Source organism: Dendrobates tinctorius, unplaced genomic scaffold (genome assembly GCF_039654945.1).
Source record: "Dendrobates tinctorius isolate UK_male_01 unplaced genomic scaffold, ASM3965494v1 ptg000097l, whole genome shotgun sequence".
Classification (NCBI taxonomy): domain Eukaryota; kingdom Metazoa; phylum Chordata; class Amphibia; order Anura; family Dendrobatidae; genus Dendrobates; species Dendrobates tinctorius.
Window position 1 is genome coordinate 11,969,182 of NW_027361765.1, and position 27,497 is coordinate 11,996,678.

Here is a 27,497-nt window from a genome sequence, read left to right on the forward strand (position 1 = left end):
AGAGCAGCGAGGCGCGATCTTGCCGTGCTGGAACGCCGCAAGTGAGCGCACTCTATGCGGACCTTGTGCAACAGTGCATCAAGATCCGGATAGTCCCTCAGAAAGCTCTGCACGACCAAGTTAAGCACATGTGCCAGACATGGGATGTGTGTGAGGTTGCCTAGGCCAAGAGCTGCCACCAGATTTCGGCCATTGTCACACACTACCAAGCCCGGCTGGAGATTCGCTGGCCCAAACCACACATCGCTCTCCTGCTTGATAGCATTCCAGAGCTCCTGCGCTGTGTGGCTTCGATTCCCCAAAGAAATTAATTTGAGTACAGCCTGTTGATGTTTGGCCACGGCTGTGCTCATATCGGTCGTAACAGGCTCCTGCTCTGCTGTTTCTGAGGAACTTGAGTAGGAGGAGGAGTCTATGTGTACAGAATGGAGTCCTGCAATCCGTGGCGTTGGAAGAACACGTACAGCGCCACTCTCCAGATCTGTACCCGGCTCCACAACATTGACCCAGTGGGCAGAGAGGGAAAGGTATCGTCCCTGTCCATGGTTACTGGTCCACGCATCGGTGGTCAGGTGGACCTTGCTACTAACGGCGTTTAGTAGCGCATGTTTTATTTTGCCCTCAACATATTTCTGCAGGGCAGGGACGGCTCGCCTGCTGAAAAAGAAGCGGCTGGGCACGTTGTATTGGGGGACTGCCAATGACATTAAGTCCCGGAAGGTGTCAGTGTCCACCAGCCTGAATGACAGCATTTCAACTGCCAGAAGTTTGGCAATGCCAGCATTCAGAGACTGTGCTCGGGGATGGTTTGCCGAGTAAGGGCGCCTTTTATCCCATGCCTGTGCTACCGATGGCTGTGATGGATGGGAACGTGCTGCTATGGGTGGAATCTGACAGGGTCTCCGGACAACAGTGGCAGAGGTTCTTCCTTGGCGATCCTGTGAGGAAGCCGAACCAGCAGTGTGTGAGCTGGAGGAAGAGGCCCCAACACGAACTGAAGAGGTGGTAGGTGGTGCTGTACGTTGGCCTACGTCTTCAGGGTGTCTCTGCAACTCCAACTCGTGCTTGGTGCGCACATGTTTCCACATATTTGTGGTATTGAGGTTGCTGACATTTCTCCCTCTTTTGTCTATCTGATGACACAGCTTGCATTTGACAAAGCAAATGTCATCTGCAACTGTGTCAAAAAAGGACCACGCACTGCAAGTCTTGGGAGCGCCCGTTTTGCCTTTGGAATGAGGAATGCTCCTAACGGGTGCCGAAGTGGAGGGTACAGGCAACCAAGTCTTCCCCCTCCCTCTGCCTCCTGTTTTGGCCGGTAGGGGAATCTCTTCCTCCGAGCTGCTCCCACCACCTTCCTGTTCCTCACGCCATGATGGGTCAAGGACCTCATCATCTTCCCTCCCCTCTTCAAACAGTTGCTTCTCCGGGGTTGTCTCGCCAGCACCGTACGCACCAGAAAGTGGCAACTGAGTCTCGTCATCATCTGATGCATACTGAGGTGTGCTGACCATAGGCACTGGCCCACTCGCCTCTTCAGATTCAGAGGGACAAAGAAGTTGCGCATCACTGCATACTCCCTCTTCTTCACATTCAGGAATGCTGCTTGGCTGGCCCCCTCTTTCCAAGCCAACAGATTCCGAGAACAGAAGTAGAGACTGTGATGGCTCCTGTCCATGTCTCTGACTGCCTGGGCACTTTGGCAGGTGGTGAAGAGACAGATGGTTGCTCTTCGGTGATCTGGTCCTGAGAGGCTGTGGAAGTAATTGAAGTCGATGCGTTAGCTACCATCTATCCAACAACGGCTTCAATTTGTTCCTCCCGCAGCCGTGGGGTACGTTGAGGTCCTACAAAGCTGCGCATAAAGGACTGTTGCCTGCTAAAACTGGGGGATGCTGATCCACTGGTGCCCGCAGCAGGCCCAGAATCCCCACATCCTCTACCTGCAGAATCCCCACGTCCTCTCCCTGCAGAATCCCCACGTCCTCTCCCTGCTGAAACTCCACGCCCACGCCCACGCGCCTTACTCCCTGCCTTCTTCATCTTGCCAGACTGCTTAAGATAGGCAGAAAAGTACAAAGGGGGGCCTTAGTGTGCTTATTCCTGAACAGCTGGTTACAGGTACAAGAAACACTAATTTTATGAAGTGTGTGTGTGTGGACTACACTTTAATAGGAGCTGATGTGGCCTACACAAGTTCCAAATGTAGTGTTTGGTGAACTTTTTTTGTGGTTTCTTTGTTGGAAACAAACTCAAAGTATGTGAACAAAGAATTGAAACTGATAGTATCACCAACTTTTTTGTTAGCACCGCTCCCACAGCTCCTCGCTCCCCGGCTGTACTCACCGCTCCCGCTCCTGGTCCGGCTTCCTCCTCAGTCTCTGCCTTGATGCGCGCCCGCCGCTCTGCGCGCTTTCCGGCAGCTGGTCTCCCGACGTCCTCCTCCACTTCCCTCGGCCGCGCGCATGGTACCCCTGCGCACGCGCCGGAGGGTTAGATCGTGCGCCTATGGCAGTCTGTCGGCGTGACCTGCTCGGATCCCGCCCGACCTATCAGCGCCCTCCACTAGGTATTTCAGGCCGCCCTCCCCTAGGGGAGGCGCCTGACTATTGAGTTATTGTCTCTTGTGTCTAGGCCGTGCTCGCTGCTGTAGCAGCTGCTATCCTGTTTACCCTCTGTGCTGCCTGCCTTTGTGCTCCCTGTCCCTGTGCTCCCTGTCTCTGTGCTTCCTGCTGTGCCATCGTGTTATCGCTGTGTCTCCTGCTCCTGCCCGCTGTTTAACCCTCTGTGTCCTCTCTCCTTTTAGTGTTGCTCCCTTTCCTGCCTCCTGCTGGTCCCGCCGTCCCACCTTCCACTCCTTCCGCCTACGGATCCCGGTGTACCCGTCTCCTCCTCGGATCTTCCACTACTCCTCTTCATCGCTCACCCTCTTGAGCCGACCCCTGGTCCTGGCTGCCGTGGCGCTTGAACTCCCCGAGTCTGTTCCCTAACGATCCCTGTATAGGGGTCGGTCCACTTGGTGCGCTCACTCGGGGAGGGTTCGGCGTCACGGCCCAGTGGGTCCACTCTCGCTTCCGGCACCCGAAGTGTAACAGAATAGTCAGGCCATGGACCCCGCCGGGGTCGCCGCCCAAAAGGAGTTGGTATTCCTGAGGGAGAACCAGACTCGAATTATGTCTTTTATGAAGACCATGGATTCCCGCCTGTCGGCCTTACAGGCCGCTGACCCTGGCAACGCCTCCCAACTGGCCAGCCTCCAGCAGGAGCTGGTTCAGCAACAAGACACCCAATCCCACATCCTCTCTTACATGGCCTCGGTCGACGATCGGTTGCTGTCCCTGCAGTCGGCTGCCGCGCCCGATCCATCCCACGGTTCCGATTCCGTACCTGCCCCGTCACCCAGGCTGGGTAAACCGCCTCGGTATGGCGGCGACCCAAAGTTGTGCAGGGGCTTCCTAAATCAGTGCAGGTTGCATTTCGAACTATTGCCCCAACAGTATCCCACTGATCGGGCCAAGGTGGCCTTTATTGTGTCCCATTTGGAGGGAGAGGCCCTCTCCTGGGTGATCCTCTGTGGGAGCGGGACAACCCCGTAGTCTCTAGTGTCCAGAACTTTATGGACACTTTCCGTAGAGTCTTTGATGAGCCCGGTCGGGTAGCTTCCGCCACGGAGTCCCTTTTCTGCCTCACTCAGGGTACCCTTACGGTCGGACAATATGCCATCCGGTTCCGTACCTTGGCCTCTGAGTTGGGGTGGAATAACGAGGCTTTGGTCGGGGCCTTCTGGCGTGGTCTCTCCGGCAAAATCAAAGACGAACTGGCAGGGCGTGATACCCCGACCACCCTGGAGGATCTTATTTCTCTGGCCACACGAATTGACCTCCGGTTCCAGGAATGCGCTAGAGAGGCTGCGAGAGAGAGGCATCCGCTCAGACCATCTGCTTCTTTTCACAGGCAGTTCAGTACTCGTCCTCCTGGTCCGTCCTCCACTCTGGCACCGGAGCCGATGCAGGTGGATCGAGTCAAGTTGGCTGAACAGCGCCGTAAGGAGAGACTGATGGAGGGTTTATGCCTGTATTGTGGCAGCGCATCCCACTTCCTACGTTCTTGTCCTGAGAGGCCGGGAAACTCCTCCACCTAGGGCAGGTAAGAGAGGCCGACCTAGGTGTATCTCACTCCTCTCATCCCCTTACCCTTTCGGTTCAGCTGGTTTTTGGTCAGAGACGTGGCTCGGAGGTGGCCTATGTGGACTCGGGCGCGGCGGGGAACTTCATGAGATTGAAGGAGGTGAGGAAGTACCGGATTCCCGTTATTACCCTGAAAACTCCACGTGTTATCGCCTCCGTAGATGGAAGACCCCTACAGGAGTCCGTGTCCCTGGTTACGGTGGAGGTGTGTCTGCAAATCGGGGCCTTGCACCGGGAGCGGATCGCATTCTACGTTCTTCCCGACTTAGGCCATGCCTTGCTACTTGGCCTACCCTGGCTTCGAACACACGAACCCGTCCTGAATTGGCGTTCCGGGGAGGTCCTCCGCTGGGGACATCCCTGCCAGGAGAGATGCCTGAGGTCTGTGCATCCAGTCAGTTCTCCTCCAGTCTCCTCGGGTCCTGGGGGCTTACCAGCCGCATACTGGTCGTTCTCAGACGTGTTTGATAAGAAGGAGGCGGAGATCCTTCCTCCGCATCGCCCGTATGATTGCCCTATCGAGCTACGACCCGGGACCATTCCGCCCCGTGGGCGAATTTATCCCTTGTCCCCAGCTGAGACTGCGGCCATGTCTGAGTACATTCGTGAGAATTTAGCCAGAGGATTCATACGGAAGTCTTCTTCGCCTGCCGGAGCCGGGTTTTTCTTTGTGAAGAGGAAAGACGGTTCTCTCCGTCCTTGCATCGATTTCCGGGGTTTGAACGACATTACTGTAAAAAACAAGTATCCCTTGCCTCTCATCCCAGAACTCTTTGATCGGCTGCGTGGGGCCCGCATCTTCTCGAAGTTGGATTTACGCGGGGCCTACAACCTCGTCCGCATCCGTCCGGGTGACGAGTGGAAGACCGCCTTCAACACCCGGGACGGGCATTACGAATATCTGGTCATGCCCTTCGGTCTCTGCAACGCTCCCGTGGTGTTCCAGGAATTCGTCAGCGATATCTTCCGAGATCTACTATACTCCTGCGTGGTGGTGTATCTGGACGACATCCTTATTTTTTCCTCGGATCTGGCCTCTCACAGGAGGAGTGTCCGACTGGTTCTACAACGTCTACGGGAGAATCACCTCTACGCGAAGCTGGAGAAGTGTCTCTTTGAGCAGTCTTCCTTACCCTTTTTGGGGTACATTGTTTCTGATTCTGGTCTGGAGATGGATCCCGGAAAGCTGTCGGCAATTCTTCAGTGGCCCCGGCCGGTGGGAGTCAAGGCGATTCAAAGGTTCCTCGGCTTCGCCAATTATTATCGCCAATTTGTGCCACATTTTTCATCCGTCATCAGACCTATCTCCAGTCTCACTCGCAAAGACGTCAGCCCCTCGTCCTGGTCTCCGGAGGCTGAAGAGGCCTTCTCCTGTCTGAAACAAGCCTTTGCAACGGCACCTGTTTTACACCGACCCGAGGCTACCAAGCCATTCATTCTGGAGGTGGATGCCTCTTCCATCGGAGCAGGTGCAGTGCTTTCTCAGAGATCCCCGTCCGGCCGACTGGTTACCTGCGGGTTCTTTTCGAAAGCCTTCTCTCCAGCAGAGTGTAACTACTCCATTGGGGATCGTGAACTGCTGGCCATAAAATTGGCGTTGGAGGAGTGGCGCTACCTCCTTGAGGGGTCGGTCCACCCGTTTACCATCTTTACCGATCACAAGAACCTGGCATATCTCCAGTCGGCCCAGAGACTTAATCCTCGACAAGCCAGATGGTCTCTATTCTTCGCTCGGTTCGATTTCATGCTGCATTTCCGCCCCGGGCCAAAGAACTTCAAGGCGGATGCCTTGTCCCGGTCTCTGCAGTCTCCTGATTTGGTGGAGGAACCGACTCACATCATTGATCCTGCCAAGATCATCACGGTGGCTCCGGTGAGACTGATTACTCCTCCTCCAGGCAAGACCTACGTGCCCGAGGCAGACAGGAAAAAGGTACTGCATTGGGGACATTCCTCTAAAGTTTCTGGACATGTCAGAGTCAAAAAGACGATGGAGCTCATTGCTGGTTTTTACTGGTGGCCCTCTCTCCACCAGGATGTGTCTGACTTCACGGCATCCTGTTCCTCCTGTGCCAAGGTCAAGGTTCCTAGGCGATCACCCTCCGGCCTTCTGCTTCCCCTGCCGATTCCCTCAGTCCCTTGGCAACATATCGCTTTGGATTTCATTACGGATCTACCTGACTCTTCCGGATATACAACTATCCTGGTAACTGTCGACCGCTTCTCCAAGATGGCCCATTTCACGCCTCTTCCAGCCTTGCCCTCCGCCCCAGAGTTGGCGAAGATTTTTATCCAGCACATCTTTCGCCTCCACGGCTTTCCGAAGCATATTGTGTCTGATCGAGGCGTACAATTCACCTCGCGATTCTGGAGAGCCTTATGTAAGCTTCTGGAGGTAAGGTTGGACTTTTCCTCCGCGTACCATCCTCAGTCCAATGGCCAAGTGGAACGCATTAATCAGGTACTAGCGACATATTTACGGCAGTTCACCAACGCTCATCAGGATGACTGGGTCCATCTCCTCCCCTGGGCAGAGTTCTCCTACAATAATCACCCCAGCGAGTCTTCAGCCAAGTCTCCATTCTTCGTAGTGTTTGGGATGCATCCTGGTATCCCGCTACCTATTTCCACTACCTCTGGTGTGCCTTCAGCAGATTCTCTGACCCTGGAGTTCTCTAAAATCTGGTCTGAGACCAAGGAGGCTCTCAAGAAGTCTGGGGAGCGCATGAAAAGACACGCTGACAAAAGACGCTTGGACTCTCCGATCTACCTCCCGGGTCAACAAGTTTGGCTTTTGGCCAAGTACATTAGGCTTAAGCTCCCTTCTTACAAACTGGGACCTCGCTACATTGGACCTTTCAAGATTCTCAAATGCATAAACAACGTATCTTACAAACTGGAGTTACCCGTCTCGCTTCGGATCCCCAACTCCTTCCACGTCTCTCTCCTTAAGCCAGTTGTCTTGAATCGGTTCCACCCGGCTCCCAACCCTTCTCCTCTACCTGTCTGTTCTGATGATATCTTTGAGGTAAGAGACATTTTGGCCTCGAAAAAAGTCAGGGGTAAAACTTTTTTCCTAATTGATTGGAAGGGTTTCGGTCCCGAGGAGAGATCTTGGGAGCCACGGGAAAACATCAATGCTCCACGCATTCTTAAGAGGTTTTTAGCCAGACGCAGTGGAGGGGAGGGTAAGAGAGGGGGTACTGTTAGCACCTCTCCCACAGCTCCTCACTCCCCGGCTGTACTCACCGCTCCCGCTCCTGGTCCGGCTTCCTCCTCAGTCTCTGCCTTGACGCGCGCCCCCGCTCTGCGCGCTTTCTGGCAGCTGGTCTCCCGACGTCCTCCTCCACTTCCCTCGGCCGCGCGCATGGTACCCCTGCGCACGCGCCGGAGGGTTAGATCGTGCGCCTATGGCAGTCTGTCGGCGTGACCTGCTCGGATCCCGCCCGACCTATCAGCGCCCTCCACTAGGTATTTCAGGCCGCCCTCCCCTAGGGGAGGCGCCTGACTATTGAGTTATTGTCTCTTGTGTCTAGGCCGTGCTCGCTGCTGTAGCAGCTGCTATCCTGTTTACCCTCTGTGCTGCCTGCCTTTGTGCTCCCTGTCCCTGTGCTCCCTGTCTCTGTGCTTCCTGCTGTGCCATCGTGTTATCGCTGTGTCTCCTGCTCCTGCCCGCTGTTTAACCCTCTGTGTCCTCTCTCCTTTTAGTGTTGCTCCCTTTCCTGCCTCCTGCTGGTCCCGCCGTCCCACCTTCCACTCCTTCCGCCTACGGATCCCGGTGTACCCGTCTCCTCCTTGGATCTTCCACTACTCCTCTTCATCGCTCGCCCTCTTGAGCCGACCCCTGGTCCTGGCTGCCGTGGCGCTTGAACTCCCCGAGTCTGTTCCCTAACGATCCCTGTATAGGGGTCGGTCCACTTGGTGCGCTCACTCGGGGAGGGTTCGGCGTCACGGCCCAGTGGGTCCACTCTCGCTTCCGGCACCCGAAGTGTAACATTTTTGGAGCTATTACAATGGAGGCAGGTAACCTACAATGCAAAAGATGAGGCTCCAAAAAAATTGGGTAATACTAATCTGGCTGCGCCGGCAGGGCACAAGCCAGAAAAAAAGGCTCCTCTATCTACTCCTATATAGTGTTTGCAACCAACCAATGTTGATGGATACGGATGGATGCACACTAATAGGAGAAGAAAAAATGAGCTGCACTCAAAGACAAATATGTGTGAGGCAGTGACGCACGTTGAGCGTCCTACAACCAGACGTAGCTGCAGGACACTCTACTCTGCGTGAGCTGCACTCACACACAGTCAGAGACCTCTCAGACAGCCGTGAACAGTGCAGCTAAGTGGGCACTGGCACTGACAGGCTGCAGAAAGGCTCCGCTGTGTACTCCTATATAGTGTTTGCAACCATCGTAGATGGAGACGGATGGATGCACACTAATAGAAGAAAAAATGAGCTGCAATAAAAGAAAAATGTGTGAGGCAGTGACACGCTGAGCGTCCTACAACCAGACGTAGCTGCAGGACACACTACTCAGCGTGAGCTGCACTCACACACAGTCAGAGACCTCTCAGACAGCCGTGAACAGTGCAGCAAAGTGGACACTAGCACTGAAAGGCTGCAGAAAGGCTCCGCTGTCTACTACTAGTGTTTGCAACCAACGTATATGGATACGGATGGAAGCACACTAGATTGAAATTATGTAAAAAATGCAGCTCAAAAATTAAAAGATGTATGAGGCAGCAGTTAGGCACGCTGGGCAGCCTACAACCTGACGTGGCTGCAGGACCCACTCCACAGCGTGAGCTGCACTCACACAGCCCTTGCAGACAGCTGTGAACACTGCTGCTAGGGCAAAGAAGGCTACAGTGGTGGTTTATGTAGCCTGGGTAAAGCACTAGATGTTTGGTGGAATCGCTATTTCTAACTGTCCCTCACAGTCTTCTACAGCAGCCTGTCCCTAACTGAATTCACAGCAGAGTGAACCAGAAATGGCGGCTGCGGTGGCTTTTATAGTGCATCATGACATCATTTCGGCAGTCAATCACAGCCATGCCAATAGTTAACATGCCTACATGCCTAACAGGATGTGCCCACACTTCGGAGGATTCCCATTGGCTTAATCAAAGCAAGCAGGCTCATAGCATGATGGGAACTTCCGATTCCGATTCCGGTATCCGATATGACAAAAGTATCGGAAGTCAGTATCGGAATTCCGATACCGCTAATATCGGCCGATACCCGATACTTGCGGTATCGGAATGCTCAACACTACTCATCTCTACTAAAGACCTCTGTTTTACTGTTTGTGCATGTTCCACAGTGATTATACATTTTTCAGCTAAATTTGTGCATAGATGAAAGTTTTCATATGGGAAAGAAACTGTAATGTCCCGTTTCCAGTATTCTCTAGGTAATGTCAGAGAATATATGGTTGATATTAATAATAATTTTCCTCTTCCGGTATTGTTGTATTTTGCCAATGGCTTACCGATATATCATGTTTTTATCACACAATATAGGACAGATGGAAGACCCTGACACTGGAGAATGTGTTGACTGCGAGACTGGATGTAAAACTTGTGAAGTAGGTAAGGCAACAAAAAATAAGTCAATATAAATTCAGTAACAAATATAGAGACTCTTAAGAATTAATCAATTAGTGTAAAAAATATATGCAAACCATAAACTACAATCTAAAGTGTCAGGCTACATTACAGTGAGATGGTTCTTCTTCCTCTTCCGATATACAGTATGCATTCCTTCAGAAAACATTTTATTTAAAAATCTATTTTCTTCTCAGAAATGGCAAGTATTAACTGGTATACTCAGAAGCTTTTTTTTCTACCCAGCTATTTGCGATATCTCACTTAAATTTTCAGTAATACTCTATAAGTCCCCAAAATGCATTCCAATTAATTCCAAATGCAACAATAATTTGAGCAGGGGGTTGGACCAGATGGCCCAGGAGGTCCCTTCCAACTCTACGATTCTATGAATAATCTTTAACCACTTATTGATGTTGTCCACTAAAATAACCCATTCTTAAATACTATATTCCCAAATGTAAAATAGAAATAACAGATATTCATCTTCCACAACGGCTCCGTTCCAGCAATGTCTTTCAGGAGATTTTTATGCCTCATGATCCTAGCAGCCAATTAGCAGCTACTAATGAGTTTCAGTTTTCACATTTCCTTCAAATGTCCAAGTAAAATAAGAGGTAAGATGCTTATTATATGCCACTTGTTGGCTGCAGTGCTCATGTGACATAATGTCATGTGAGCCCTGGGAGACCTTGTGTTGACTCTGCTTGAAATGTCACCAGTGTAGGAGATGAGTATATGATTTTTTTTTAATTTTATATTGGGAATATAGTATTTAAAAAAGGTTGTCCAAGTAGTGGACAACAGCTTCAAGGATACAGACAATTTTCTTATTTTGCGATTTCATTTTTTCTCTCCTTCTTCCTAAAGTCATAACTTTATTTTACCATTAACAGTAGGGCGTATTTTTTTATTCAACTAATCTTAGTTTTAAATGACATCCTTCACTTTATCATAAAATGTACTGGAAAAAATCCAAATGAAAAGAAATGGTGAGGAAAAAAACATAGTTCATCCATTGTTTACTGTGTTTTATTTTTGCGGTATTCATTGTGCGGTTAAAACTCAATAAAAAGATATATAAAAAAAAATGAACAGGCATTGCAATTCTCTAGGTCAGCACGATTACAACAATACCAAATTTGTGTATGTTTATTTTACTATTATTCTAGTGACTTAAAATTGTTGAACTTTGAAGAAAAAAAATGTTTCGTGTTGACATTTCCTGAGAAGTTAAATGATTAATGTCTGGATATGGAGTCCATACTGTCAATCATTGGAGAGGAGAAGTAAAAGTGTAAGGGTAGAATTAAAAGGTCTTTTTACCGGTATGGCTGTTGCAGTGTTTGGTAACTATTCAACTCTTTAGTGCTTAGTTAGACCACCATTTAATTTATCAAGACTATAATGAGACACAACGCACATCCAGGCTGTGTGGTAGTCAAAGTCATTTCATAAAAAAAAACCATAAGTAATGGAGAGCTTTGGCAGATAGCTTGGCTTACTGATTTCCCTCACCCAAACCCAAAAGAGATGCTTTTGAATGAATTGGTCTGTAGAATAAAGGAAAAGCTATCAATATTGCTTGTAATTTGTTGAAATTTCTTCAATACTGGCACGTCAGCGGTAGTGACCGCCGCCGTTCCAGCAGCGGCGGGGTCCGCTGCCGCCTCTACTCGCCAGCCCCCACCTCGCCGCGCTGTGTCCGCCTCCTCCTTGCTCCCATCCTCCCGGCATGTGGCTGTCCCGCGCAGGCGCCTTAGGCCACGGGCACGCGCTCTGCAGGATTCTTAACCCTGCAGCGCCCGCCCAGAGGCTCTGGCCGCCAATCAACCGGCAGCGTATGGTATATCAGGCGTCTCCAAGATGGTGGAGACGCCTGATTATCGTGTGCCTCACCTAGCGGTATTCTGGCCGAGTTGTAAGGGGTTTCCCTACAACTTACTTTGTACTCCGTCCTGTACTCCGTACTCTGCCCTGTAATCTGTACTCAGTCCTGTACTCTGTACTCCGTCCTGTACTCCATACTCAGTCCTGCACTTCGTACTCAGTCCTGCACTCCGTACTCAGTCCTGCACTCCGTACTCAGTCCTGCACTTCGTACTCAGTCCTGCACTTCGTACTCAGTCCTGCACTTCGTACTCCGTCCTGTACCTCCCTCTCAGTCCTGTGTTCCTTACTCCATCCTGCGCTCCGTGCCCTGCCCTGTGTTCCTGACCCGTCCTGTATCTCCACTTTGTCTCGTGCTTCTGTTCTGCCAGTTGCTCTCTGGTCCCCAGAGCCGCCCCTCTTGGTTCTAGCTGTCGCAGTATCTGTCTTCTGAGGGTCTGCCCCTAACGGTCCCTGTATAGGGGTCGGCTCCACCTGGCGCGCTCGCCCTCGGGAGCTCCAGTTCCGTGATCCAGAGGGTCCACTCTCGGACGTTGCCTTTTCCTGGTCGTCACAGCATAATTAGGCCATGGACCCCGCTAGTGCCTCGGCGGCTACGCAGAAAGAATTGCTCTTTTTGCGGGAGAACCAGACTAGAATAATGTCCTTCATGAAATCCATGGACACCCGGCTTTCTGCCTTACAAACTGCTGACCCAGGGAACGCCCCGTTGCTAGCTGGGCTCCAGCAGGAGCTCGCGCAGCAGCATGACGCCCAGTCCCACATCTTGAGCTACATGGCATCCGTAGATGACCGACTTTTGTCTCTTCAGTCCGCTTCGGCCCTACCTCGGGATCCCGTATCTCACCCGCCCCCACGCCTAGGAAAGCCTCCCCAGTATAGCGGCGACCCCAAGTTATGTCGGGGGTTTTTAAATCAGTGCCGTCTACACTTTGAACTCCTGCCCCAGCAGTACCCCTCTGATCATTTGTGTCCCATCTTGAGGGGGAGGCCTTAGCTTGGGTGAATCCCCTGTGGGAGAGAGATGACCAGGTGGTATCGAGCATTCAGAAGTCCTGGATACTTTCTGCAGGGTATTTGATGAGCCTGGAAGCGTGGCCTCTACCACTGAGGCTCTTTTCAAACTCCGTCAGGGATCTGCCACCGTAGGACAGTATGCCATCTGCTTCCGGACACTATCCTCTGAGCTAGAGTGGAATAATGAGGCCTTGGTTGGGGCCTTTTGGAGGGGACTCTCGGGCAAAATTAAAGATGAGCTTGCCGGCCGTGACACTCCTACCACCCTGGAGGATCTTATATCCCTAGCCACCCGTATAGATTTACAGTTTCAAGATCGCTCCCGAGAGTCAGTTAGGGAGAGGAGACCCTTTAGGCTATATCAAGTGCCCATTCCCCGCTCCCCGGCGTCTCCTAGTAATTCCGCTCCTGAGCCCATGCAGGTGGGCCGAGTAAAGTTGTCCGAGCAACGACGCAGGGAGAGAATGACGCACGGGCTATGCCTTTACTGCAGCGGGGCCAATCATTTTGTGCGCACTTGCCCAGAGAGGCCGGAAACGTCTCCACTCAGGCCACGTAAGAGAGGCCTCCCTAGGTGATACTGATTCCTCTCTGCCCCTTACCATTTCGGCTCTAATTGTTTCAAGTCGGGAGCGTAGATCTGTGGAGGTGTATGTGGACTCGGGTGCGGCTGGTAACTTCATCCGGCTCAAGGAGGTGGACCAGTTCCGGATTCCGGTGGTCACTCTAGAAAATCCTTGCACAATTGCCTCTGTGGATGGCAAACCACTACCTGAACCCATCCCCATGGTCACTGTCGAGGTGGAGTTACAAGTTGGAGCACTTCACCGGGAAAAGATCACCTTCTACGTCCTGCCTAAATTGTCTCACGCCGTACTTCTCGGCCTACCCTGGCTACGCTTACATGAGCCCATTCTGGACTGGTGCTCTGGGGAGATCCTACGCTGGGGACACTCCTGCCATGAACACTGTTTCTTGTCAGTACCTCATCCTGGATCACTACAAGCTCCTGCCGACCTTCCTGGGCTCCCCATGGCTTATCTTTCGTACGCCGATGTCTTCAGGAAGAAAGAGACAGAGACCCTGCCGCCGCATCGGTCCTACGATTGCCCAATCGAGATGATTTTGGGAGCTACTCCCCCCAGGGGGAGAACTTATCCACTGTCTCCAGCGGAGACCTCGGCCATGTCAGTACATCCGGGAAAACTTGGCCAGGGGTTTTATTCAGAAGTCATCTTCTCCTGCTGGAGCAGGGTTTTTCTTCGTTGGGAAGAAAGATGGATCCCTTCTGCCGTGTATTGACTACTGAGGCTTGAACAGTATCACAGTCAAAAATATTTATCCTCTCCTGCTAATCCCTGAACTCTTTGACCGTTTGAGAGGGGCCCAGATCTTTACCAAGTTGGATCTGCGGGGAGCATATAACTTGATTCGAATCCATGCCGGGGACGAGTGGAAGACAGCCTTCAATACTCGGGACGGCCATTACGAGTATTTGGTCATGCCTTTTGGTCTTTGCAACGCCCCGGCGGTGTTCCAGGAATTCGTTAATGAGATTTTCCGAGACCTGCTTTACTCATGTGTCGTTGTATATCTAGATGACATTCTCATCTTTTCACCTGACTTATCCTCCCATAGGAGGAATGTTCGGCTGGTCCTGCAACGCCTACTGGAGAACCGACTCTATGCTAAAATAGAGAAATGCCTGTTTGAACAAACTTCATTGCCCTTCTTAGGGTATATTATCACGGACTCCGGGGTGAAGACGGACCCCGAGAAACTATCTGCTGTACTCAAATGGCCTCGTCCGGTTGGAGTAAAAGCCATCCAATGGTTCCTGGGATTCGCAAATTATTACAGGCAGTTCATCCCTCACTTCTCCTCGGTGACCAAGCCCATCTCCGCTCTGACCCGAAAGGGGACAAAAGCAAATGTTTGGCCTTCAGAGGCCGAAGAGGCCTTTCTTGCCTGGAAACGGGCCTTTGCTACAGCTCCGATTTTACACTGGCCGATAGTTAATAGGCCCTTCGTCCTAGAGGTGGATGCATCCTCCACCAGAGCAGGGGCGGTCCTTTCCCAGCGGACGTCTTCGGGCCACTTGGTGCCTTGAGGGTTCTTCTCTAAATCATTCTCTCCTGCAGAATGCAACTATTCAATTGGAGATCGGGAATTACTGGCCATTAAGATGGCTCTGGAGCAGTGGCGGTATCTTCTGGAGGGGGCGGTCCATCCATTTATAATCTTCACGGACCACAAGAGTTTTGCGTATCTTCATCCGCGCAAAGACTCAATTCCAGGCAAGCCAGGTGGTCGCTGTATTTTTCCTACTTTGACTTCAAACTCCATTTTTGGCCTGGGGATAGGAATACCAAGGCTGACGCCCTATCCAGGTCTTTGCAATCACCTGAGACTGAGGAGGTTCCTTCTTATATCATTGAGCCTGCCAAACTTATCACCGTAGCACCCGTGAGGGTTTCACCCAATCTGCCAGGCAAGAACTTCGTCCCACAGAATAAGAGGTTAGAAGTGCTAGACTGGGGGCACTCCTCCAAGATTGTGGGACACGTCGGGGTCAAGAAAACCCTCAGCCTTCTCTCTCGCTACTATTGGTGGCCTTCTCTTTGTCAAGATGTGACAGATTTTGTAGCCTCCTGCATGACTTGTGCTCAGAACAAAGTACCAAGGAGTCTGCTGACCGGCCTGCTTCACCCTCTGCCTCCTCCTGATGCCCATTGGCGACAGATAGGTAAGGATTTCATTACTGATTTACCCTGCTCTTCCGGGTGTACTACTATCCTAGTAGTGGTCGATCGCTTCTCCAAGATGGCCCATTTTATCCCATTGCCCGGATTACCTACAGCACCTGAGTTGGCCAAGGTCTTCATCCACCAGGTTTTCAGACTTCATGGACTCCCTCAACGAATTGTGTCTGATCGTGGGGTCCAGTTTACCTCTCGATTCTGGAGAGCACTCAGCAACCTCATGGGTATATCTCTGGATTTCTCCTCCACCTATTATCCTCAGACCAATGGGCAAGTGGAGTGGATCAATCAGGTATTGGCAGCCTACCTGCGTCACTTTTCTAAGGCCCATCAAGACAACTGGGTGTCACTCCTGCTCCTGCCATGGGCAGAGTTCGCCCATAACAATCATCCTAATGAGTCCACCACGAAAACGCCGTTCTTTGTGGTTTCTGGCCAGAATCCTGGTGTTCCGCTGCCTATCTCCAGGCCTTCTGGTGTTCCCGCAGATGCCCTCTCTTCAGAGTTTTCTCAGATCTGGAGGGAGACCAGAGAGGCACTTGAAAAGTCCAGTATCCGGATTTAGAGGCATGCAGACAGGAGACGCAGGGACCTTCCGTCATACCAACCTGGCTACAAAGTCTGGCTTTCGACCAAGCATATCTGCCTAAAAATGCCTTCTTACAAAGTGGGTCCTCGGTACATCGTTCCTTTTGAGGTTCTTGGATGCATTAACAACATGGCTTATAAATTGAGGTTGCCGGCTTCACTCCGGGTCCATAACGCCTTCCTTGTCTCGCTCCTTAAACCTGTTGTTCTTAATCGGTATCACCCTGTACCACCTCCTTCTCCTCAGCCAGTAGGGGCCGATAACATCTTTGAAGTAAGAGATATTCTAGTCATGAAGAAAGTTCGGGGGTGAACCTTCTTCCTTATCAGTTGGAAGGGTTTTGGCCCTGAGGAGAGGTCCTGGGAACCTCAGGAGAATGTTAATGCTCCACTTATTTTAAGGAAGTTTTTGTCCAATCTCAGGAGGGGGAGATGTAATGGGGGGGTACTGTCACGTCAGTGGCGGTCACCGCCGCCGTTCCAGCAGCGGCAAAGTCCGCCGCCGTCTCTACTCACCAGCCCCCACCTCGCCGCGATGTGCCCGCCTCCTCCTTGCTCCCATCCTCCCGGCCTGTGGCTGCCCCGCGCAAGCGCCTTAGGCTGCGGGTGCGTGCTCTGCAGGATTCTTAACCCTGCAGCGCCCGCCCAGAGGCCCTGGCCGCCAATCAACCGGCAGCGCATGATATATCAGGCATCTCCAAGATGGTGGAGACGTCTGATTATCGTGTGCCTAACCTAGTTGTATTCTGGCCGAGTTGTAAGGGGTTTCCCTACAACTTACTCTGTACTCCGTCCTGTACTCTGTACTCTGCCCTGTACTCCGTCCTGTACTCCATACTCTGCCCTGTACTCTATATTCTGTCCTGTCCTCCGTACTCTGCCCTGTACTCTGTAGTCCGTCCTGTACTCCGTACTCTGCCCTCCCTCTCAGTCCTGTGTTCCTTACTCCATCCTGCGCTCCGTGCCCTGCGTTCCTGACCCGTCCTGTATCTCCACTTTGTTTTGTGCTTCTGTTCTGCCAGTTGCTCTCTGGTCCCCAGAGCCGCCCCTCTTGGTTCTAGCTGTTGCGGTATCTGTCTTCTGAGGGTCTGCCCCTAACGGTCCCTGTATAGTCGTCAGCTCCACCTGGCGCGCTCGCCCTCGGGAGCTCTAGTTCCGCAATCCAGAGGGTCCACTCTCGGACGTTGCCTTTTCCTGGTCGTCACAAATGCTATTAGAAAAACATCAATGATGTCTTCTTTACTAAGTAGGTTGAGAGAATGTGAAGGGTGTGCCAAGCTGTTATCAAGGCAAAGGGTAGATGCTTTATTGAATCAAAACTTTAAAGTAAGGTGGTTTCAATTGTATTAACTTTTTAGATCATTGTGTAATTCTGTTTGTATTAGTTGTGTGCTCCAATGACTTTATTATTATTTTCATGTATGTAATAACTTAAAGAGCCACCACCACCTTAAGACAAAAAAAAAACAAAAAATGACAGTACATTTCTTATGTATAGTCATACTATCTGGTGCCTCCCACTGACTCCTCTTCTTAAGGTACTGTCACACTTAGCGATGTACCAGCGATCCCAACCAGCGATATGACGCGGTCAGGATCGCTGGTACATCGCTAAGTGGTCGCTAGTGAGCTGCCACACAGGCAGATCTCACCAGCGACATCGCAGGGGACGGGGATCGCTACTTACCTGTCACACCAGGCGATCCTGCGTCCTCCCGCCCGGCTCCACGCGTCGCTCGTCCTCACAGCAGGAAGCGCCGCAGGAAGCTGACGACGAGAAACAGTCCTGAACGTTCTCGCGCGATCAGCGATAACCAGCGGGGGAGCCGGTCGTAGGTAAGTATCAGACACAGAGATATCGCTAGCAATATCGCTATAACGTCACTAGTTATAGCGATATTGCTAGCGATATCTCTTAGTGTGACATGCCCTTTAGATCAATGTTCCTCTTATCCTGCTTTCAAGATGCCTGAACTTATCACTTCTCATGCCAGCTGGGAAGCATGAGATAAGGAACAACAATTTGAGCAGAGGAGGCAGCAGAAGAAGGGCACAAGGTAGGATGCCTATTTATTAGAAATGTATAGTTACACTGAATTCCAGATTGTAGGGTCTCTTTGATTAGAATAGACCCCAGTTGTTTGAATACAACCTCAAAAGTTGTTGTGAATGAGTATATGGGCACAATCATCCAAATGTAAAATATATTTTTCATTTTTATAGATGATCCAGAAATCTGCCTCAGCTGTCTGCAAGGATATTATCTGTAAGTTATTTGTATTTTTTAAATTGTTGGTGGAATTAGCATGTTTATTGATAATGAATGGTAGTGCAGTAATTAATGTTATCATAACAAAAATACGTACAATAGAGTTGGTAACAAAAACAGATGGACCAAAATAGAACTGAGAGGTTGTGCTCACATTAATCATACACAGTATTGATTGCACACCCTAGAAATATTTTTTCAACAATTAATCTGTAAAGGGATTATCCCGCTTTAAAAATCATATTCATTGTATAGATTATTAAAATTTACATTAATTGCTAATTACCGTACTTGTTTAAAATGTGTTCCAATATTTATTTATAAGGGAACTCCAGCAGATTTTTGACATTTTTCAACATATTATGGGGCCTACTGGTGTTCAAAGTGTAAAGCAATGCGTACATCCATCTAAAGAGTTGAGTGCTGATGAACATGCCCATTAAGTCATTTACTCTAAAGCCAGATCTTTGCAGAGTGACCCCCTATTTAGTATAGAGCAGCTAATAGACATTGCTTGCCCTGATTGTCATAGAATGGTCAGAGCCTCTGCTGTAGCATAGCAGTATAGCTAAGGCTAAGTTCACATTAACACACAGTGCTCTACCGCTTACACTCCATGAGAGTGTCCATTAGAATCCCCAACAAATTGTATTCTACAGGAATCCTGACAAAGTACTGATGTAGGAAAATGGTGAGGTGCCCGAGTAGGGTTCCAATCCATGAATAATAGTAATATTAAATTTGGCACTCAGCAGGACGCGTGGCAATAGATGTGAAATTTGTTTACAATTTAACCAGTCTGGAACAACAGCTAATGACGTTTCGGTTCAACATGGACCTACATCAGATAAATGATGTATAAGAGAATTGTATAAAAAAGCGAGAACAATATGACTATCCATCTTGAAAATATATAAATATTATACAGTTAAATGTACAAAATAATAATAAATAACAACTGACAGATCAAAGGGTGATCAGCACAGGCCGCTGAAAGTTTGTGATAATCTATGAAGTGTGATGGATAGAGTTGAGCGATACCGTCCGATACTTCAAAGTATCGGATCGGAATGGATCGGCCGATCTTAAAAAAAAGTATCGGTATCGCCGATTCCGATACCGGAAGTCCCATTCAAGTCTATGGGACTTCCGGTATCGGAATAAGAAAAATCCTGTTTTTCCCTTGTACAGCCTCTCTGGGGTCTGTACGGGCCTTTCGGGGGGCTGTGCCGGCCTGCCAGGGGGTCTGTGCAGGCTCCGGTGGTCTGTGCCGGCCTGCCGGGGGGCTGTGCCGGCCTGCCAGGGGGGCTGTGCAGGCTCCGGTGGGCTGTGCCGGCCTGCCGGGGGGCTGTGCCGGCCTGCCGGGGGGCTGTGCAGGATCCGGGGGGCTGTGCCGGCCTGCCGGGGGGCTGTGCCGGCCTGCCGGTGGTCTGTGCAGGCTCCGGGGGTCTGTGCAGGCATCGTCCGATGGGACTACAAGTCCCATCGGGCGATGCCTGCTACCATGACAGTGATTGACACATTAGCCAATGATGGGACAGTAGTAGTCCCATCATCCGGCTAATGTGTTGAATGTAAAAAAAAATAAAAAAAAAAAATTACATGCTACATACATACAACATGCATACTACATACATGCTACATTCATACTACATACTACATACATGCTACATTCATACTACATATATACTACATGCAACATACATACTACATACATACTACATGCATGCAACATGCATACTACATATATACTACATGCATGCAACATGCATACTACATATATACTACATGCTACATACATACTACATATATGCTACATATATACTACATACATACTACATGCATGCTACATACATACTACATGCTACATACATACTACATATATACTACATGCATGCTACATACATACTACATGCTACATACATACTACATATATACTACATGCATGCTACATACATACTACATGCTACATACATACTACATATATACTACATGCATGCTACATACATACTACATGCTACATACATACTACATATATACTACATGCATGCTACATACATACTGCATGCTACATGCATGCTACATACATACTACATACATACTACATGCTACATACATACCACATATATACTACATACATACTACGTACATACTACATATATACTACATGCATGCAACATGCATACTACATATATACTACATGCTACATACATACTACATATATGCTACATACATACTACATACATACTACATGCATGCTACATACATACTACATGCTACATACATACTACATATATACTACATGCATGCTACATACATACTACATGCTACATACATACTACATACACTCACTGGCCACTTTATTAGGTACACCTGTCCAACTGTGTGTTAAGACTTAATTTCTAATCAGCCAATCACATGGCGGCAACTCAGTGCATTTAGGCATGTAGACATGGTCAAGACAATCTCCTGCAGTTCAAACCGAGCATCAGTATGGGGAAGAAAGGTGATTTGAGTGCCTTTGAACGTGGCATGATTGTTGGTGCCAGAAGGGCTGGTCTGAGAATTTCAGAAACTGCTGATCTACTGGGATTTTCACGCACAACCATCTCTAGGGTTTACAGAGAATGGTCCGAAAAAGAAAAAAAATCCAGTGAGCGGCAGTTCTGTGGCCGGAAATGCCATGTTGATGCCAGAGGTCAGAGGAGAATGGGCAGACTGGTTCGAGCTGATAGAAAGGCAACAGTGACTCAAATTGCCACCCGTTACAACCAAGGTAGGCAGAAGAGCATCTCTGAACGCACAGTGCGTCGAACTTTGAGGCAGATGGGCTACAGCAGCAGAAGACCACACTGGGTACCACTCCTCTCAGCTAAGAACAGGAAACTGAGGCTACAATTTGCACAAGCTCATCGAAATTGGACAGTAGAAGATTGGAAAAACGTTGCCTGGTCTGATGAGTCTCGATTTCTGCTGCGACATTCGGATGGTAGGGTCAGAATTTGGCGTAAACAACATGAAAGCATGGATCCATCCTGCCTTGTATCAACGGTTCAGGCTGGTGGTGGTGGTGTCATGGTGTGGGGAATTTTTTCTGGGCACTCTTTGGGCCCCTTGGTACCAATTGAGCATCGTTGCAACGCCACAGCCTACCTGAGTATTGTTGCTGACCATGTCCATCCCTTTATGACCACAATGTACCCAACATCTGATGGCTACTTTCAGCAGGATAATGCGCCATGTCATAAAGCTCGAATCATCTCAGATTGGTTTCTTGAACATGACAATGAGTTTACTGTACTCAAATGGCCTCCTCAGTCACCAGATCTCAAGCCAATAGAGCATCTTTGGGATGTGGTGGAACGGGAGATTTGCATCAGGGATGTGCAGCCGACAAATCTGCGCCAACTGTGTGATGCCATCATGTCAATATGGTCCAAAATCTCTGAGGAATGCTTCCAGCACCTTGTTGAATCTCTGCCACGAAGAATTGAGGCAGTTCTGAAGGCAAAAGGGGGTCCAACCCCTTACTAGCATGGTGTACCTAATAAAGTGGCCAGTGAGTGTATATACTACATGCATGCTACATACATACTACATGCTACATACATACTACATATATACTACATGCATGCTACATACATACTACATGCTACATACATACTACATACTACATACTACATACTACATACTACTAGGGGAAGAGTCTTGAGGAGATCATTTGCATATTCCCAGTGCCTTCTGGGATAAGTGAAGAGTCTCCGCGAGCTCTACGATCACTGGGTTTTGGCCGTTGCAGCTGAAAAGAGGAAATCGGAAAACCAGGGGAAGAGTCTTGAGGAAATCATTTGCATATTCCCAGTGCCTTCTGGGATAAGTGAAGAGTCTCCGCGAGCTCTACGATCACTGGGTTTTGGCCGTTGCAGCTGAAAAGAGGAAATCGGAAAACCAGGGGAAGAGTCTTGAGGAGATCATTTGCATATTCCCAGTGCCTTCTGGGATAAGTGAAGAGTCTCCGCGAGCTCTACGATCACTGGGTTTTGGCCGTTGCAGCTGAAAAGAGGAAATCGGAAAACCAGGGGAAGAGTCTTGAGGAGATCATTTGCATATTCCCAGTGCCTTCTGGGATAAGTGAAGAGTCTCCGCGAGCTCTACGATCACTGGGTTTTGGCCGTTGCAGCTGAAAAGAGGAAATCGGAAAACCAGGGGAAGAGTCTTGAGGAGATCATTTGCATATTCCCAGTGCCTTCTGGGATAAGTGAAGAGTCTCCGCGAGCTCTACGATCACTGGGTTTTGGCCGTTGCAGCTGAAAAGAGGAAATCGGAAAACCTATCGGCGCCTATCGGCGCGCGAATTTTGGCTCATCTTTTTAAGAAATCTCAAGATGGAAGAGGCCAGGAGCCATTTGGTGAGCTGCATTTCTTGCTACATGTTCACAGACTTACCAGTGGAAAAGCCAAATTTCACATGCCACAAATGCAAGCTTGTGTCCCTGTTGGAGGAAAAGTTGCAAAATCTCGAAGAGAGGTTGGCTACGTTGAAGATCATTAAGGAAGGTGAAGAGTTCTTGGACAGAGCAGAATTATCTCTTCATGTTACAGAAAGAGAAGAAATTCGAAGTGCACCTGAAGAAACAGAGGAATGGAGACATGTGACCCAGAGAAGCAGGAGGATCAGGAGGCAGTCAGCACCCATACTGCTCAGAAACCAGTACCAGGCTCTCACGCAGGAAAACGATGAAGAAATACATCAGGATAAGACTTTGCCAACAAACAGCAACCTTGTACGCCTTCAGAGTCCTCCTGGATGGAGAAAGAAAAATGTTGTGAAGAAGAAACGGAGAGTGGTGGTCATGGGGGATTCCCTGTTGAGAGGAACAGAGGCCGCTATCTGCAGACCGGATATAACTTCAAGAGAAATGTGCTGTCTTCCAGGTGCAAAAATTAAAGATGTGTCTGACAGGATATCAGGACTCTTCAGACCTTCAGATGACTACCCATTCCTGCTACTACATGTGGGGACAAATGACACCGCAAGAAACGACCTGGAAACCATCTGCAGAGACTTTGAAGACTTAGGCAAGAAAGTGAAAGAACTGGGAGCGCAGGTGGTCTTCTCTTCCATCCTCCCAGTGGATGGCCATGGAACAAGGAGGTGGAATAAGATTCTGCAGGTGAACAACTGGCTACGTCGATGGTGCCGTCAGCAACGATTTGGATTTCTGGATCACGGAGTGAACTACTTATACGATGGACTACTTGCTAGAGATGGGGTGCACCTTACGAAGACTGGAAAGCATGTATTTGGAAGTCGCCTTGCTACACTTGTAAGGAGAGCTTTAAACTAGAACAACATGGGAAGGGAAGCAAAAGACCAGAAAAAGCCATACACCTGACAAATGCTATTGAGAACTCTGCTAATAGAAGTGGAAAGGAAGAACAAAGACGAAAGAATCTAATTAATAAAAATATTGGAGAAAGAGAAACCAATCACAAACTAAAATGTTTCTATACTAATGCACAAAGCATGGGCAACAAACAAGGAGAATTGGAACTACTAACACAGGAAAAGAAATATGATGTCATTGGAATCACTGAAACTTGGTGGGACGATACACATGATTGGAATACAAGACTAGAAGGATACAACTTATTTGCAAGAAACAGACTTGATAAACGAGGAGGAGGTGTTGCATTGTATGTTAGAAACGCGTATATCTGCACAGAGATTGAAGCTTCAGAGACTGGGAGTTCTGTGGAAACTGTTTGGGTAAGAATACAAGGACAGAACAATGGAAAGGACACCATTGTAGGCATTTACTACAGGCCGCCTGTGCAAGCTGAAGATATGGATGAACTCTTTATGCATCAAATGGCCAAGTTCTCCAAAAAATATGACATAGTTGTCATGGGAGATTTCAACTATCCAGACATTTGTTGGGAATCTCTCTCAGGCAAAACTAACAGGTCAAGGAAATTCTTATCCTCTCTTGCTGACAACTTTATCTTCCAAAAGGTAGGGGAGAAAACAAGGGGAACTGCTACCTTGGATCTAATCCTTATAAACAGGGAGGAAATGGTTGAGGAGGTAAAAGTGGCTGGAACCCTAGGAGGTAGCGACCATGCTATTTTAGAATTTTGGATAACTAGAGGCGGAAGACCTGTGAAGACTCAGACGTCAAGGTTAGATTTCAGAAAGGCAGATTTTAAGGGATTCAGAAAGATAATTGGAGGGATCCAATGGCTGGATATCCTTAAAGACAAAAATGTCCAGGAAGGATGGGAAACCTTGAAAAATGAAATTCTCAAAGCACAGTTGTTAACAATTCCGAAAAGAGGGAAGAATAGGAAGCATTTAAGGAAACCAGGATGGGTGAACACAGAACTTAAGCACATGCTAAAAAGGAAGAAAAAAATGTTTATAAAATGGAAAGAGGGAGGCATATCTAAAGAAGAATATAATGCTGTCTGCAGAATCTGCAGGGCACAAATCAGATTAGCTAAAGCTGAAAATGAATTGAGGCTTGCAAGAGATGTCAAAAGCAATAATAAAGGATTTTGGGGATATGTCAAAAGTAAAAGAAAAGTCAAAGATGCTATAGGATTTTTACAGGATGAAAATGATGAAATGGTAAGACAGGATGTTGAGAAGGCTGAACTTTTAAATTCCTATTTTGCATCTGTTTTCTCTCAGAAAGGAAATGTAACACCAACTGTTATTCACTGTCCTATTAAGGGAATAGAAGAATCCAGGATATCTATAAACAGAAAGATAGTGAGGAAACACTTAGCTAACCTAAATGAATTCAAGTCTCCAGGTCCAGATGAATTACACCCCAGAGTACTGAAGGAGATAGCAGAAGAAATTTCTGAACCACTCTCCATAATCTTTGAAAATTCTTGGAGAACAGGAGAAGTGCCAGAAGACTGGAGAAGAGCAAATGTTGTTCCTATCTTCAAAAAGGGGAAGAAGGTGGACCCAGGCAACTATAGGCCGGTGAGTCTGACTTCTATACCAGGAAAGATCTTTGAACAAATTATTAAACAACATGTAAGTCAATACCTGGATAAGAATGAAGTGATCAAACAGAGTCAGCATGGGTTTGTAACTAATAAGTCATGTCAGACTAACTTAATTTCCTTCTATGACGGTATCACTGATTGGGTGGATCAAGGAAATGCTGTAGATATAGTATATCTTGACTTCAGCAAAGCATTTGACAAAGTCTCTCATACAATCCTTATTGAAAAAATGACTAAGTATGGAATGGACAAGGCAACTGTTAGGTGGATTCATAGCTGGCTTAGTGATCGGACCCAAAGAGTGGTCGTAAATGGCTGCACATCCAGTTGGAAGAATGTCTCAAGTGGGGTACCACAGGGCTCTGTCCTGGGCCCTGTATTGTTCAACATCTTTATCAATGATTTAGATGAAGGAATTGAGGGTAAACTGATTAAATTTGCTGATGACACAAAGCTAGGAGGGATAGCTAATACTAGAGAAGAGAGAGAGAGGATTCAAAAAGATTTAAATAAACTGGAGAAGTGGGCAGTAACTAACAGAATGGTTTTTCACAGGGAGAAATGCAAAGTACTACATCTGGGCAATAAAAATGAAAAAAGCATATATAGAATGGGAGGAATAGGGCTAAGTGACAGCACATGTGAAAAAGACTTGGGTATACTAATAGATCACAGACTGAATATGAGTCAACAGTGTGATGCAGCAGCAAAAAAGGCAAATGCAGTTCTAGGATGTATTAACAGAAGCATACAGTCTAGATCACGTGAAGTCATTATTTCCCTCTACTCCTCTTTGGTCAGACCTCATCTGGAATATTGTGTCCAGTTTTGGGCACCACATTTTAAAAAAGACATCAACAAACTGGAGCAAGTTCAGAAAAGAGCGACCAGAATGGTGACCGGTCTGCAAACCCTGTCTTATGAGGAAAGGTTGCAGGATTTGGGAATGTTTAGTTTGCAAAAGAGAAGACTGAGAGGAGACTTAATTGCTGTCTACAAATATCTAAAGGGCTGTCACATTGTAGAAGGATCAACTTTATTCTCATTTGCACAAGGAAAGACTAGAAGCAATGGGATGAAACTGAATGGGAGGAGACACAGATTAGATATTAGAAAAAACTTTTTGACAGTTAGAGTGATCAATGAGTGGAACAGGCTGCCACGAGAAGTGGTGAGTTCTCCTTCAATGGAAGTCTTCAAACAGAGGCTGGACAGACATCTGACTGGGATGATTTAGCAAATCCTGCTTTGAGCAGGGGGTTGGACCAGATGGCCCAGGAGGTCCCTTCCAACTCTACGATTCTATGATTCTATGATTCTACATATATACTACATGCATGCTACATACATACTGCATGCTACATGCATACTACATACATACTACATGCTACATACATACCACATATATAGTACATACATACTACATACAATACATTCATACAATACATACATAGACATACAGTACATATAACATAGAGTAACATACTTACCAATACTTGTCACATTGTTCCCCGAAGCCATTGTCTTTTACGGAATAAATATTAACATAACAAACCACAAAAATACTCACCCACGATCCGAAGCAGTCCACAAGTGTGTCCCACGACGATCTTGGGTAGAGAACTGCAGCATCAGCTGTTGCTGCCATTCTCTACGGGCTGCAGGAATCCAATGACGGAAGGTAGGTATCCTTCCGCACTGTATTCTTCCGCCACTTAAAAAAAAAAGTCCCTAGTCTCACTTTATGCCATTGCTGCGTGGGATTTCCCACACAGCAATGGCATAAAGTGAGACTAGGGACTTTTTTTTTTTAAGTGGCGGAGGAATACAGTGCGGAAGGATACCTACCTTCTGTCATTGGATTCCTGCAGCCCGTAGAGAACGGCAGCAACAGCTGATGCTGCAGTTCTCTACCCAAGATCGTCGTGGGACACACTCGTGGACTGCTTCGGATCGTGGGTGAGTATTTTTGTGGTTTGTTATGTTAATATTTATTCCGTAAAAGACAATGGCTTCGGGGAACAATGTGACAAGTATTGGTAAGTATGTTACTCTATGTTATATGTACTGTATGTCTATGTATGTATTGTATGAATGTATTGTATGTAGTATGTATGTAGTATATATGTGGTATGTATGTAGCATGTAGTAT

The 27,497-nt window shown here is 48.2% G+C and overlaps 1 protein-coding gene across 1 annotated transcript in view; it reads left to right on the top strand.

The window, feature by feature from the left end:
• LOC141098915 (cysteine repeat modular protein 2-like) overlaps positions 1–27,497 on the top strand; it is a 408,915-nt gene that overhangs the window by 110,865 nt on the left and 270,553 nt on the right. Inside the window, exons 3-4 of the mRNA XM_073586906.1 lie at positions 9,713–9,781; positions 18,277–18,319. Coding sequence (XP_073443007.1) covers positions 9,713–9,781; positions 18,277–18,319 — 112 coding nt within the window. The remainder of the gene's footprint in view (positions 1–9,712; positions 9,782–18,276; positions 18,320–27,497) is intronic.